At 45.2% G+C, this 16,343-nt stretch overlaps 1 protein-coding gene across 1 annotated transcript in view; it reads left to right on the top strand.

Annotated features, from left to right (window-relative positions):
- LOC120045062 (roundabout homolog 1-like) overlaps positions 1-16,343 on the top strand; it is a 184,996-nt gene that overhangs the window by 17,716 nt on the left and 150,937 nt on the right. Inside the window, exon 2 of the mRNA XM_038989902.1 lies at positions 11,181-11,507. Coding sequence (XP_038845830.1) covers positions 11,181-11,507 — 327 coding nt within the window. The remainder of the gene's footprint in view (positions 1-11,180; positions 11,508-16,343) is intronic.

Raw genomic sequence — 16,343 nt, 5'->3', positions numbered from 1 at the left:
TTCACTATAATGAACTGACTTGCTCCTTCATGGCAGGGCAGTGTATTGCTAGACTGCTTGTTTTATTGCCACTCTTCCCTCTGTATTCCTTTTTTATTGAGTCTCAAAGGTCAAATTGTCTTGCGGTTGTGTAGTGTTTGAGGGATGGTTCCATAGGATATACAATGGGAGGAGAAGACAGAGTGGCTCCTGTGGATAGAGTCAGAGTGGGGAGCGACGAAGGCTCAGTTGTTTCCAACCTTAATCACTTTTAGAGACTGGTGTGGGTCCAGGGGAGTGAGATGGGGGTTATAATGTGTGGATGTGTGGTCACAACCTTAGCCCCCCAGGGTAGATTCGTCTCAGCTCTTAGTCCCAGTGAGGAGCTCCCAACTCCCAGTCTAGCTAATGACTGACTGTGGCCTTGGCCAGGCTAGGGGAACACTTATCTAGCCCCTAGCCTCCCCCAACAGAAGGGAATGTCTTTTTAACAACATCCCAGCCAAGCACATTAGACAATGCCCGCTCAAGCCGAATTGGCCCCTCATTAATTTCCTGTCCAAACATTTACATTGCCTTGTAAATCATGTGCTAAGTTCCAACAACAAGATCCTTTCATTCCACCTGGCTGCTGCCAGGATTGTTTCCCTTGTCTAGGATCAACATCCTCTGAAAACAGCCTTCTCGGAATCTCAATCCTGCCTTGGATTTATGATGTCATTCATTCCCATTCAGGCCAATAACATCCAGGGCTCCGACCATTCATTCTGCTGTTTCACATGCACCTTTATGGAAATAGCCTCTGTAGACCGGCCATTAACATTGAAAGGGTGAGAGAGTCCTTTCAAGTTCTAAGAATGTGTGTGTTTGTATGTGTGTATGTATGGTTTTGTTTGATTGTGCTCACAGATGTATCTGTGTAGTGTGTGTAGTGTGTCTGTATGTGTGCGCGTGTGTGTGTGTGCGCGCGCGCACGTGTGTGTGTGTGTGTGTGTGTGTGTGTGTGTGTGTGTGTGTGTGTGTGCATGATGGGGGTTCTGTAAGTGGGATATGCACTCCTGAGTGGGCTATGGTCCCATGCTGCTCTGTAAATGGCTTGGTGCTCAGTGCTGCTCATGCTGTCTCCCCTCACAGTGTGACAGAGAGTTCACATCTAGGCCGCCGCTGTCAGGGGCGCAATTAAGATCTAAAATAAATGTAGTTCATGCTGATACACACACACAGTCCTGTGTTATAGCACTCTGCTATTGCCAGCACTTAGGATTACTCTGTATGATGGTGTCAAGCAAATAAACAGTGCCATGAAAATGACTGTCGCGCTAGTGTGTGAAATTTGAAAAGCATTTAAGGATTTGGCAGGCCTGTATGAGACTGCTCTTTCTATAGACTCTGTCATTGCACACACACACACACACACACCCACAGACTCACACATTATCTAACTACTTTGCAGTCTTATTGAACTTAATTTCTCTCCCTTTCTTAGTATCCTGCACCCTGTGCCTCTGTTCTCCTCTCAGTGGGAAATGCACAGTGAGCAGAAATGCACCAGCAGGGGGTTTGACCGAGCCCCAGGCGTTTGCTCTTTCTCCAGAGGCCTCTGCTCTGCTTTGCTCTTACTGTGTGTGTGGACAGCCCACATGCTCAACTAGGGGCCGTAACTTTGAAAAGGGCTTCTTTATACGTATCAGAATTCATAGCATTTTCCAGCCATGTTTAGGAGTGAGTTTCAAATAGACTGTGTGTGGCACTACTGCTACTGTCAGTGGACATTTTGAGAGCGAGTGGTTGTAGGCATCTCGCTCACACACAAGGCCACACACAAGCACATAAACACACATACATTCCTCTCCCACATACCTGAGTAAATGACAGTGTTCAGCTGTTCATTTAATTGTAGTTTATACAGCCTGAGAAGACTGCCAGGCACTCTGTCTTGCCCTATTTTTCACTACAAAGAGCCTGAGTGTGTGACTGTGTGTGTATGTCTGGAATACTGGTCTGGAAGGCATGGGAAACACAGACTATGAAGTAGTGGGGGACTTGACATTGTCTCGGTTGACTTTGAAGTTTCTGGTATGGAGAGGTCAGAATCAATTTGTTACGTCCTTATATAACTATATATCCCATCAGGGGGATTTGATGTGCATCTCCTGGGTGAGATGAGGCATACATGGAGTACGTGGTCAGTTGAAAAGTATAGTAACCAACAGATCTGATGAATGTTTCTTTCAACACATGTGATTACCCATAAACACTGCTCTGCTCCTGCACACCCTTAGATGTTCTGCTGAATCCCAATTTGCCGGAACTCATTATAAACTTGGCCAGGGAAGAGAGAGAGGGGAAAAGAGAGAGAGAGAGAGATAGAGAGAGAGAGGGGGATGAAGAAAGGTTCTACATTCTGGTTTCTCTGAGAGAGCCATGAAGCAACTCTCCTCCAATCTCCTCCACTTAACGTCCGGAGCAGAGCGGAGCGTCCTCTCTCTCTCTCTGATGTCCAATGGACTTTGTCACAGCCAACTTGATCCTGTCCTTCCCATCCCTTCCCGGGTTCCAGCGCAGTATTCCGTGCCAGCACTGAACTCTTCCCCTGCATACCGTCCTGTTTTTCCCTGTTAGTTTCCATCCCAGATCCCAGCCAGAGACGTTACGCAAATCCTCCCAGACGAATGAGGTCATTAAGTATAGGGTATGGGGGTCTCCCCCAGCCTGAACATTGACATCATACTTAAACCTTCTCAGGAGACAGACAAGCTGACCTAATTCAAGACCGCAACCCATTAGTCTCAACTCTATTAAAGAATCTGAAGTAGAATCATAGCAAAAACACCAAACCATCCCAATATAAATCTCTTGTTTTCCCTCTCTCTCTCATCTGTTTCATGTTTGTTCTTTTAAATAACCATCTGTGTTGTATTAGCTGTAGAGACGGTAGACCTCTCTCTCCAAATGAGAGATGTTGTTAAAGGCTAAGGCATAGAGCAGTAACTACGGACCAGCCAGCTCCAAATCCCTGTCTAAGTGTGGACAGTAATCCTGGGCCTAGCCTGCGGATCACATCAATGCAGCTAACAGACTTTTATGGACAAATGTGATTGTTTCAATAAGCAGTCCCTCTGCCCTCTGTTCTATAGCCCCCCTAACTCCTCCCTCATATCTGCCTGCTCTCATTAGGCCTGGCTAGTTTTCTACCAGGTGAAGTCATAGTGACACATAAAGATTTACCTAGTTACCTTGTGTGTATTGTATGTACCTATATACATGTAACTGCCAAAATAAAGGAACCACTCAATTCAATGAGGGATACAAAGTATATTGAAAGCAGGTGCTTCCCAATGACTGTATATATCATGGTTCCCCAAGTACCATTTATTTTATTTGGCTCCCCAAATATATTTGTTTTAATTCTTTGACATAAAAGACTGGAAAAACACCAACAAATCAGCTCCAAGTGATTTTAATTTTGGAAATCTGTTCCATATCATTCCCACGCATAATAGAGAGATACTGTATATGTGATCACATACAAATGTAAGCAAGGTTTAATTAGTATGTTTTGCAAGGTTTGAGATGATGTTTTAGTCAAATATTATATCTGTTTGGGCATCTTGCGGCCAATTCTCAGTCTACAAATTGTTTGTAATTATGTTCCCGCCCTCTGACCATCCGCTCAAGAATAATCTAGGCTGAATCTAGTTGATAATCTCTGGTATATATGAATGGACAAAGCCGTCGATCACGTGTCACCATTCATTCCTATGTGAAGACTCAATAGCGCATTGAAGCCAAATTAATTATGTTAAGATGGCGTCTCATAGAGACATAACATGAGCAGTTTGAGCTATTCTAGGAAGTGATATTGCAGGCTAGCTCAGTGCTGCTCCCTCTTGAGTATATGAAGTTGATGGCCGACTGGGGTACTGCAGGCTGCCACTAGCAACTAAGTTATCCTTATAACTTCTTCTGTGTTACAAGGTCATACATCTGGTGTATTAGAAGCAATTATTGGTACCAATATTGTCTTCTAAACATATTTTTATTTACACAAAGTTTGCCATTTTTCCATTCACTATAATGGGGATCCTGTTTTCTGCTAACAATGCCTGCAGGACCATGGTTGGCCTTGAACTTCTGTGGCTTCACTGAGAGGGGGCAATCGTCTCCCCCTGGTGCTACCACACAGGTGTGGTTCCTAAATTAATTAAGCAATTAACATCCCATCATGCTTAGGGTCATGTATAAAAATGCCCAGTTGCCCATGATTTTGGCTACCATGGCTAGAAGTGACTTTGAAAGAGGAGTCTCAAAAGAGCATAGGGGGTATAAAGGGTGTGTGTGTGTGTGTGTGTGTGTGTCGTCACCAGATCTCAACCCAATTGAATACTTTTGGGAGGTGCTGGAGTGGCACCTGAGACAGCGTTTTCCACCACCATCACCAGAACACCAATGATGGAATTTCTCATGGAAGAATGGTGTCACATCCCAGAATATATGCCAAGGCGCATTGAAGCTGTTCTGGCGGCTAGTGGTGGCCCAATGCTCTTAAGACACTTTATGTTGGTGTTTCCTTTATTTTGTCAGTTACCTGTATGTTGCATGTGAGTGCTGAGTGCAGAGTGCTATGTGTGTTGTCTCTGTGTATGGCCACTGTTATGATAGATAGTGTGAAGACCCTTGAGGTTCGTTGTAATCCGTTTTCAAGAATCAATTTCCCTTCATATTCCTGTCTATGCCATTTGGCCAAAGGGATGAGAGGGGAGGATGCACATATTAGATTACTCTTCCATTTACCACAGTATGAACCCACCGGATAGACTCATACATAGGTAATCCCAGACGCACCCCAGGCGCAGATTTACTTTACCCGCTACATCGGTTCTGATTGGCCAGGACTCTCCACTTGATGCGGTGATGTCATTTACAGCATCACCGATACCAGGGGGTGACATAGCGGCCAAAGCATTCCACACTGTCAATGTCACCAACCGCAACTCAAGTACCTGGGTGTTTGGGGAACCAGCGAGGAGACAAATATTCACATTGTTTAAGGAGTGCCTTTAGTGGGCCTGGTGTGTGAAGCTGGGCCAGAAACTGTAACCCGAAGCTACACCTCTTCACACTGCTGCCTGTGGAACTGCTTTATCTCCAGATCAGTTTTTACCACTCATTTCCTTTGTGTGTGTGTGATAACGTGGTTTCCTACCTGTAGAGTGGTTATTTTACATTGAGAGTTTGCAGCCATTGTAATCCCAAGTGCCATGCTTGGATTTGCGGTTGATATCGCATCTCTTTAAGTGGTGTGTTTGCATCACCCCGCTTATGGCACCGCACTCTGTTTGGCAAACTGAGACACAGGAACATAAAGGAGACACTTTGGGTTCAGGACCACCAACAGAGTCATAAAACCACACTTGATCTCAGCAATGCAATACTCGACATATGCTCAGACAGTCACTGCATAGTCTTTGATGTTTTAATAAAGATGTTGATGTCTGTTCTGTTTTCATTCATTCATTTGTATGCGTTCATACAGTATCTGGGTGGAACTATGCTTATCAAGGTGTGTTGGATATCTGTACAATACTATTGTCTCTTGCTTGGTCTCACACTCTCTTTGTCTCTTCCTGGAAAGAGAACCCAGAGCAGTTCTGAAAAGACAGAGGAGATTCACCTCTCCCATCTTCCTTCCTTCACTCTCTCCTCCCATCCTCCCTCGTATTCCCGATCGAAACGCTATTAGCGCGCACCCCGCTAACTAGCTAGCCATTTCACATCGGTTACACCAGCCTAATCTCGGGAGTTGATAGGCTTGAAGTCATAAACAGCTCAATGCTTGAAGCACAGCGAAGAGCTGCTGTCAAACGCACGAAAGTGCTGTTTAAATGAATGCTTACGAGCCTGCTGCTGCCTACCATCGCTCAGTCAGACTGCTTTATCAAATCATAGACTTAATTATAACATAATAACACACAGAAATACGAGCATTTGGTCATTGATATGGTCGAATCCGGAAACTATCATTTCGAAAACAAAACGTTTATTTTTTCAGTGAAATACGGAACCGTTCTGTATTTTATCTAACGGATGGCATCCCTAAGTCTAAATATTGCTGTTACATTGTACAACCTTCAATGTTATGACATAATTGTCACGTTCCTGACCTGTTTTCTGTTGTTTGGTATGTGTTTATTGGTCAGGGCGTGAGTTTTGGGTGGGCAGTCTATGTTTTCTGTTTCTATGTTGGTTTTGGGGTTGCCTGGTATGGCTCTCAATTAGAGGCAGGTGTTTGACGTTTCCTCTGATTGAGAGTCATATTAAGGTAGGTTGTTCTCACTGTTTGTTTGTGGGTGATTGTCGTCCGTGTCTGTGTCTGCGCACCACACGGGACTGTAGCGTTTGTTCGTTCGTTTGTTATAGTCTGTACCTGTTCCTACGTGCTTCGTGTTATATGTAAGTTTTCATGGTTTAGGTCAGTCTACATTCGTTTTTGTTATTTTGTAATACTTCCAAGTGTTTGTTTTTCGTGTTTCGTCGTTTGCTGTAATAAATCATTATGTATTCACAACCCGCTGCACTTTGGTCGAATCACTACTCCTCCTCTTCGTATGAGGAGGAATGCCGTTACAATAATTATGTACAATTCTGGCAAATTAATTACGGTCTTTGTTAGGAATAAATGGACTTCAAACAGTTCGCAACGAGCCAGGCGGCCCAAACTGCTGCATATACCCTGACTGCATCCACGGAACGCAAGAGAAGTGACACAATTTCCCTAATTATAAGAAATTCATGTTAGCAGGCAATATTTACTAAATATGCAGGTTTAAAAATATATACTTGTGTATTGATTTTAAAGAAAGGCATTGATGTTTATGGTTAGGTGCAACGACAGTGCTAAATCATCACCCGTTTGGCGAAGTAGGCTGTGATTCGATAAGAAATTAACAGGCACCGCATCGATTATATGCAACGCAGGACACGCTAGATAAACTTGTAATATCATCAACCATGTGTAGTTAACTAGTGATTGTTTTTTATTAGATAAGTTTAATGCTAGCTAGCAACTTACCTTGGCTTCTTGCTGCCCTCGCATAACAGGTAGTCAGCCTGCCATGTAGGCTCCTTGTGGAGTACAATGTAAGGCAGGTGGTTAGAGCGTTGGACTAGTAACCGGAAGGTTGCAAAAAACGAATCCCCGAGCTGACAAGGTAAAAATCTGTCGTTCTGCCCCTGAACAAGGCAGTTAACCCATCGTTCCTAGGCCGTCATTGAAAATAAGAATGTGTTCTTAACTGACTTGCCTAGTTAAATACAGGTGTAAAAAAAATTGGCCAAATTGGTGTCCAAAAATACCGATTTCCGATTGTTATGAAAACTTGAACCCGGCCCTAATTAATCGGCCATTCTGATTAATCGGTCAACCTCTAGTGTGTATGCATGCAGTGTTTGTGTGTGCGGTGTATGTGTGTGTGTTATGGTCTGTGTGTATGCATTCATTTCGGTGTGTGAGCGTGCATTTGTATGTGTGTGTGTTTATGTGTGGGATTGCGTGCTGGCTTGCGGCTGGCTCTTTGCAGATAAGGCTTGGTCTTCCTCAAGCCCACCTGTGGCGGGGCGATACTACAGCCCAGTAACACCAGCCAGCTCAGGGAGCTTCTCCACCCCTCCGGCACAAACCCAACATAATTAAAACAAGCAAAACAACAAGCGTGCAGAGAACAGGGAACTGGGTAAACTGGTGGCCGTTTCCCACTCCATTTATTACCCTTCTGAATATGTCTGCACAGTGTGTTTATTGTAATTCAAATTAAATATGTATGATCTTGCCCTGCGGCTAGGTTGGTGGTTTGCTGTCTTTTCCACCATGGAGTTGTTTGTGTATGGATGTGTTTGTGTTTTTGTGCATTCATTTGAAATGCTTGATGGAGCCCTCTCACCTGCCTTAGAAAACACCCGATAATTATGTTTTGTATCGTTTCATTATAGCGAGACTTAATTAGATCATTGTTCTCAGGACGACAAGGCATGTAGGTTCTCTGTCCTGGTGGGTTTTCAGTGTTATCTATGGGACAGAGTAATGAGCACTACTGGAAAAGGAAATGTAGGAGTAGTGTACCACGTGGCCCTCTGTCCCTTCTCACTTCCCGAACGCTCTGCTGATGAAATGGAGAGTATAGAAGTTATCGATCTTCCCATAGATCAGTTTCCCTCTACCTGCAACCTAATGGGGGATGTGGGGTGCAATGGTCGTGTGTGTGTGTGTGTGTGTGTGTGTGTGTGTGTGTGTGTGTGTGTGTGTGTGCGCGCACATGCATATGTGCCTGTGATTCAGGGTGAGGCTGACTGGAAGCAGCAGTTGATCAATCGGAGTGCCCTCTTTCAGTGACATTCTCAGCAGCACCTTGCCATCAAGGTCTGTGTCTAGAATACTGTTGAGCCAGTGGAATTCTATACCTACTGCACTGAAGTCATAGCATCACTGAATGTACAATATATCATTTCTATTTGTAATGTAGCAAATCCGTAGTAAATTCCAGAGGAAGACAGAGCACACACATCCAACAGACATACAATGTGTGAGGTATTTATGTGGCTGACTATTTGTGGTTTAAAGGAATCAGTAGGACGACAGCACTGTGACTGCTCCTCCCCCCACAGTCTCTGTGCTACAGTACAGTAATGTGTTGCAGCTTCTCTGGTGTAGGTATGTGAGTTAGGGCTCTGTATCTGCTCTACTGCATCATCTCCCCATTAAAGCATTATAAAACATGCATTATAAAACATGAACTCCCCAGTCAGGCCCACTGCGGGCCCTGTAAGTCAGCACTGTGAACCACTGTGCTCCCAGCCACATGAAAGAGCAGCCAAATCACATCCCTGCGTTCCCAACAGGCAGTAAAACAGGTAATATACTGGACCACCCACAAATAGCTGCAATTACTGGACAGTATTAACCGTTCTCCTTCTCTCTCTCTCTCTCTCTCTCAGAGTATCACACACAGACAAGCATAGTTAAGCACTTAAACCTTTTTATGCCAAAGTGGATCCGTTCAAATAGTAAGGGTAGCTACAGTAGAGCCAGTACAAATGTCCTTTGTTAGTCGTAACAGGACGGAAGGATAGAAGGACGGAGGGATGGATGGAGGGAGGCAGTAACATGGAGCTCATTAAGGAGCCTTTGTCTCATATCCCCTGAGGGAGCGAGGGACTCAGGAGGCTAGGACACTGTGGAATGAGTGACAGGTAAACAGAGTAGGAGGAGACTGTGTGATTGTTAGTGTTTGTATAGATGGAGGTATTGGCCCATATCTCCAGGTTTTCCGTAATGACTTCAAGGAGAGGTTCTACTCGCAAACACACAGGGACGCAGTTGCACATGCCAGCACTCTTGATTTGGAGAAGATAATTACTCACCATTAAGACCAGGTGTTTTGGCTTACACCCATTTGAATGATCTACATGTACGCACACCACACACACACCCACACACACACTCACACACCTTCTCCCACTCCATTGTCATAATTAATATTCTGAGAGAGCAGAGAGGGGGCTTTACCCCTTCATTCTGTAGCCTGCCTGACTGCCCGCTGCCCGCCTGCCCGCTGCCTGCCCAGCTCCCAATCTGCCATATTCTGCAGCTTTGCACCACTTACCCAGCAGAATGTTAATGTATAATTCCTTAAAGAAATAGCCCCTGACTGCTGCCTGATAGATATCATTTTTGGGTTGAAATAATTTATTAGGGAGGGCTAAACCCCACGGCAGAACATGGAAACACTTCAAAGCCTTGTTTAATAAAACATACAGTGGACATAGCAGCTTTCTCTTCTTCTCCCTCTCAGAGAGTGTTACAGTGCCGACAGCAGGATCAAAGACTTCTGACAAATGGAAGTTGATTAACAGCTAGACCCGGCCGCCTCAGCGCTTCACAGGAGTGAATAGCCCTGAATTCCTTCAGTGGGATTGTAAATGTTTCAAAATAAACCTCCCTCTCGCTTCTATCTCTCCCTGTCTCTGAGCTTTATGCATATCAACAGAGAGCGCGAGAGCCTTGGAAAATATTATATACCGTCCATATTGAAAATTAACAGCATTAGCTTTTACCCCCTTATAATCAGATTATAGCACAGAACATATAGATTTAGAAAAATGCTCATATCATACTCTCACAACTATAAACAACATTTTATTTTTGCAGTGGAGATTTAAGGGAAGAATTGTTTATTAAGATATGCCAGCTGTGCTTACTGCTATGTATTGCCTCCTGGGGCTCTGGGCCCTTAAACAATAGAGAAACATTGTGTCTGCCACATGACAATGTGTGTTCATTAGAATGTCAGACAGGATAACAGTTGGTACATCCACCAGCACAGCTACGATATTGCCCTGTCTAATTACTGTGCTGCTGCTGAAGTGAACAACTGCTGTGACTGATATGTACTGTACTGCTGGATGTGTGCATTACAGACACAGTATGGCTTCCTGGGCTATTTATGCATTAGAGAGATGTATAGCGTGTGTGTGTGTGTGTGTGTGTCTGTGTGTGTGTGGTGTGTGTGTGCATGTGCGTGTTTGAGTGAGTTTGTGAGGTAAATCACTTAATCTTAGTGGGTGCTTTGTTAATGTGTGTGTCTCTGTGTGCGTGATAAATATGGTCTCCACATAGTTTCTATTCCCCCAGACTCTAATAAGCTACTTTTTCTGATGCATGCTTCCTCAGAGGGTTACAGTATTGTGTGTCTGTAAAAGGGGAGGGATAGACCCTGCCCTCTGGCCTATAGTTAAGGATGAGGGTGAGGAATGCATTTATATGACAGAGTGATGTTTGGGTCATGGCATGTGCTGCTGATTATATTGTGCTTAGGCCTTACAAATGTAAATAAATATTTAACAGAGGGAGGCAATTGAGCCAAAAAAAGTTTTCAAATACTTAAATGACCTTAGTTCAACTCCGATTCAAGCAGATGTAAGCCTGTTGGGGAGGTTGAAAGAGCCTTAATTCAGCCATAATCCGAGAGGAAGTTGTATCTCTTTACTGGAAGCTAGAGGAATTTATTATCTTGCAATATTACAGTACCACTATTACATTTTTCTGATTTTTATTTTTATTTTGAGATACGTGAGGGGCATCCGGTCAGGGAAGGCTTCAACATACGTGCAATGTAAATCTCATGTAATGTCTCCTCTCGTCTCAGGATCTCGTCTGCGTCAGGATGACTCCCCTCCACGGATCGTGGAGCACCCCTCTGACCTCATCGTGTCCAAGGGGGAGCCGGCCACCCTCAACTGCAAGGCAGAGGGGCGTCCCACCCCCACGGTGGAGTGGTACAAGGACGGGGAGCGGGTGGAGACAGACCGGGACAACCCCCGTTCCCACCGCATGCTGCTGCCCAGCGGCTCCCTCTTCTTCCTGCGCATCGTCCACGGCCGACGCAGCAAGCCAGACGACGGCAGCTACGTGTGTGTGGCCCGTAACTACCTGGGCCAGGCCGTTAGCCACAACGCCTCACTGGAAGTAGCCAGTAAGTAATGCTCTCTCTCTCTGGGTGGTGGTGGGTTAAAACCCCCTCGGGGCTGGGCTGGTGTATGACCTTAGTCTCAAGAGACTACGTGGGCATGCTGAAGACATCTATTTGCTTTATTTCAAAGGATGTGCATGGAACATGTACATGTAAATGATGGATATCACTTCTTTATTACACTGTGGTCAGTGTTCTTAATAATTACAGAAAGCAGTCATTCATTAGATGTCTGAGCAGTACTGTGGTTCCTGCCAGGTTGGGACGATCACTAAAAGGAGAATATCCAATGTCACCAACCACAGCACCAAACCAGCCCAGTCAAAGCCATGGACCAGAATAGACTGTGAAGTCATGGTCTCATGGTGATGACAAGTCTGGCTCTCTGGCTCTCTGGCTCTCTGGCTCTCTGGCTCTCTGGCTCTCTGGCTCTCTCTCTCTCTCTCTCTCTCTCTCTCTCTCTCTCTCTCTCTCTCTCTCTCTCTCTCTCTCTCTCTCAGCCTTTGAACAGCATCTAAGATGACTACAGCCATGCCAGACACACAATAGACAGATAATATGGAGACTGAGCTTTAAATGCCAAGGTTTTTAGAAGGCTGCATCTGAGCCTGCATACAGTTTACCTGAAGTCAGCTCAACGATACTAATTACTCTACTGGACCGTTGGAACTATCTGCAGAGTATGGCAGCCTGTTTATTATTTTTGTCATTGTTGTTTATTTTCTAAACCCCAGTGCAAGGTCAAACAAGGTAAAATGCTAGCTTGCTCTATACAAGAGTATGTGGGACAGAATGGGTCCGCAGACCGCCGAGTGCTGAAGCGCGTAAAAATCGTCTGTCCTCGGTTGCAACACTCACTACTATGTTACAAACTGCCTCTGGAAGCAACGTCAGCACAATAACTGTTCGTCGGGAGCTTCATGAAATGGGTTTCCATGGTTGAGCAGCCGCACACAACTCCAACCAATGCATGGTAAGATCACCATGCGCAATGCCATGCATTGGTTGGAGTTGTGTAAAACTCACCACCACTGGAGTAGTGGAAACGCATTCTCTGGAGTGGGGAATCACGCTTCACCATCTGGTAGTCTGATGGATGAATCTGGGTTTGGCGGATTTGAGGAGAACGCTACCTGCCCCAATGCATAGTGCCAACTCTAAAGTTTGATGGAGGAGGAATAATGGTCTAGGGCTGTTTGTCATGGTTCGGGCTAGGCCCCTTAGTTCCAGTGAAAGGAAATATTAATGCTATAGCATACAATTACATTCTAGACAATTCTGTGTTTCGAACTTTGTGGCAACAGTTTGCAGAAGGCCATTTCCTGTATCAGCATGACAATGCCCCCGTGCACAAAGTGAGATCCATACACAAATGGTTTGTCGAGATCGTTGTGGAGGAACGACTGGCCTGCACAGAGCCCTGACCTCAACCCCATTGAACACATTTGGGATGAATTGGAACGCCGACTGCGAGCCAGGCCTAATTGCCCAACATCAGTGTCCGACCTCACTAATTCTCTTATGGCTGAATGGAAGCAACTCCCTGCAGCAAAGTTCCAACATCTAGTGGAAAGCCTTCCCAGAAGAGTGGAGGCTGTTATAGCAGCAAATGGGCGGATCAACTCCATATTAAAGCCCATGATTTTGGAATGAGATGTTTGACGAGCAGGTGTCCACATACTTTTGGTTAGGAAGTGTATCGTCTGTCCATAGTAAATGTGAAATATGGTCTAACTAGCAGTTTTTGGGTTATATAAGGATTTTCAATACAGTTTGATCTTCTGTCCTGTTCAAAACACCCTGTGAAACCCTAGGGAGAGAGAGCAGTAATCCTCTGCTATCACGGAAACAGCCAACTTGGTTTTCAACATTGAAATAACAGCTTCATTTTGGCTTTTTCTCTATTGGTTCTTGCTAATGGGCCTGTAGTGGTAATCCTTGTTTCAACAAGTGCTGTCTGTCTGACAGGTAGGGAGGGCAGAGTCAGTCCCAGGGTTTAGCACGGCTTTTCTGGAGCTACGAACACGGGAGGAGCAACTCCAACCGTCACTACTGTGTAAATTATTGATGATGCATGCTGTGATTAACTATTTCCCAAGTTGTGATTAATAAAGTAATACTCTACTCTCTACCTTTAAGGCCTTTTTAGAACAGGAGGGTTTCACATGTCAGGGCAGGAATAACCATACATATACCTCTCTCTATGTTTTATATTCTAGCTGCCTGGGTTGATGTAGTGCTGTATCACTGTTTATTCATATGTAATCTTACAATGCTTTATAATCGTTGTAGTGTTTGGAAGGGGCCTGGTCTAGCTGTTGTTCAGTGTTTCCAGACAGTGTAGTTCAGGACCCGTTTACGCTTAGTTTGTTGATGCACCAGCTTGTTTCGTGGTAAGTCTGCCAGACCAATTGTACAAACTCTCAGAGTTCTCTTACAGGTTTATTTGCCTCTTATTTTAAACTTGACCAATGAACCAACCTTCTTTTGTGCAGCTGAACAAACACATTATACAGTGAATGTGTCACAGCCATGTGAAGACAAACAACAAACTGAATGTGAGATAAGGTTCTCTGTTTGGTCTCGGGTGTTTTATTTCACCAGAATATGTTTCTATCACAAGCAACATGAACTCTCTCACACACGGGCGCTTATAAACATGGGTACCGACACACAACCACACTCCTACGCACGCAGATTCACACTGTCTAATCACGCAGATTCACACGGTCTAATCACGCACATTCACACTATGTCTAATGTCCGTGTCCTCCTGTTGAGTAGAAGGAATGTGTTTTTCATCAAAGCTAATTTAGCACAACCAGAGCTTAATAGAAACATCAGTGAATCAAATTACACATTCACGCATATAATTGACTGATCTTTGCACGACCGGACCGCACGGGAAGGTGACCTGCTGTAGTTGCATGCAAACTTCCCTTATACACTGACCTACTTCTAGCTCTCTGTAGCCCCTGTCTTCTAGGCCTCTGCTCTCCCTCTGTCCCCTCACCCCCCGGGACCTTGGTCCCTGCCCCCACAACACTCATCTTCTCTCTAGTTTAGCCTACACCTCTAACCTGATGCCTTAAATAGAGCCTGCACCCTACTCTCTGTCTCTCTCTTCTAACCCTTTGCCAAGTTCCACTGAAGATACTTTGTTTACTTGCCAGACTATTTGTCTTTCATTAACTTTATTACAAGGAGCTTCCCTTGCTTCCCTTCAGTCAGTCCCCTGATGTATTTAGCTCTCTGCTTGCTGTGTGGTCCTCTCACAGTCAAGGGAAAAGGCTAGGGATCCCAGGAGAACATGATACCCCCCCCCCACTCTCTCTCTTCCTTCTAATTATTCTTCCACCCATCCCTGTTTTACCATTTTATCTGTTTTGTACAGTTGTGTAAACCACTCTTCTCAGTAGTGGGTATACTCAGTTGCAGGGTGAGGTAATTTAAGTTATGCTCACATGATGTGTCTCAGCATGTGTCCTGGGCCTCTCAGGGCTGAGCATGTCCTCGCTGTCCCAGAACCACCTCATATCCATAACCACGCGGTCTTCCACCACCTGAGTCTTAGTGAGGTGTCAAGGGTAGGTTGGGACTGTCTGAGAGCTCAGGGGTACGGTTTTTGAGATGTGGCAAATGCATAATTTCAATGTCTGCTTCAGATGCCTGTAGTAAAATAATACTCCAAAAAGGTTGGTGAACGTTTACTATACGACCCACCTACTGTACCATCCATAATAGATGTGTTTATGTGTGTTTGAGTATCTAGTAGTGCTGTAGTTTAGACTAAGGGTTACTGTGAACCTAACTGATGCCAGTGTATTTCTGCTGAGTCTGCCCAGTGTGAGGGATAAGCCTGTGGTGCTGCCCGTTAGGCACGCCTGTGGTAAGCCTGTGGTGCTCCCCCCCCCCCCCCCCCCCCCCCGTGAGGACTCTGTCTGCCTGCACGGCCAAAATACACATCAACCAATGCTTGGTGAATCTATAAGGGAGGGGAGGGGTGGTGGAAGTGACAAAAGCACTGGTTCTGGCAGTAGGCAGGAAAGACAACAGGGACAGAGGGAAGAGAGGGAAGCACTCAAAGCAGCGTTCCTCTACTTCCTGTTGACAGGGATTAACGACAGTGGGCATGCCCTCACACTCTGTCCCTGCCACAGTCACACTTTGTATCCATCTATCACCCAGCTACAGTACTTCATGTGTCCACTCCACTGACTCACTCTAAGGAGATCTACTGTGCTGCCTAACAGCAAACCTTTCTTTCTTTCTTCATTCTCTCTGTTCTGACCTGGCGAGTTTCTTTTGGGATGTTGAGGGCAAGTTTGTAGAGGCTAAATTGACTTATGTCCTACTGATTCAACTCAAAGGGGTCGTGCTGGCGCAGGGGTTTTCCCCGGGTCATTCCGGGTCCCGGGGTCACCCATATGTGGCAGAACAGAACAGTAGAACATGGGGGTTCAGAGGTGCTTTTGACACCATCATGCAAACAGACCTGTAAGAGAGTCAACAAGCATTCGCCTGATGTGGTGGTATTTATGTGACTGTGTTTCTGCTGTGTAAGATACATCTTGAATAGTACTGTAATCCTAGTCTCTGGTCCCTGATGGATTGTTGTAAAGCCCCTGTAGGTTAGGACAGACTGGCCCCTGGCCGTTTTATCTTATGAGGTGTGTGTGTGTTCCCTCTCTCCTGGCCAACACTGTCACTAAGCCGGTGATATGACTGTCAGTCAGTGATCACTCCCCGAGTAGGGCTGTTACGGTGACCGTATTACTGTCACACCGGTGGTCACGAGTCATGACCAGAGTCAAATTCCAAGTGACCGTTTAGTCATGG

This window comes from Salvelinus namaycush, chromosome 3 (genome assembly GCF_016432855.1).
Source record: "Salvelinus namaycush isolate Seneca chromosome 3, SaNama_1.0, whole genome shotgun sequence".
NCBI lineage: Eukaryota > Metazoa > Chordata > Actinopteri > Salmoniformes > Salmonidae > Salvelinus > Salvelinus namaycush.
The sequence above is the reverse complement of the archived record's forward strand: the minus strand, read 5'-3'. Positions and strand labels throughout refer to the sequence as shown.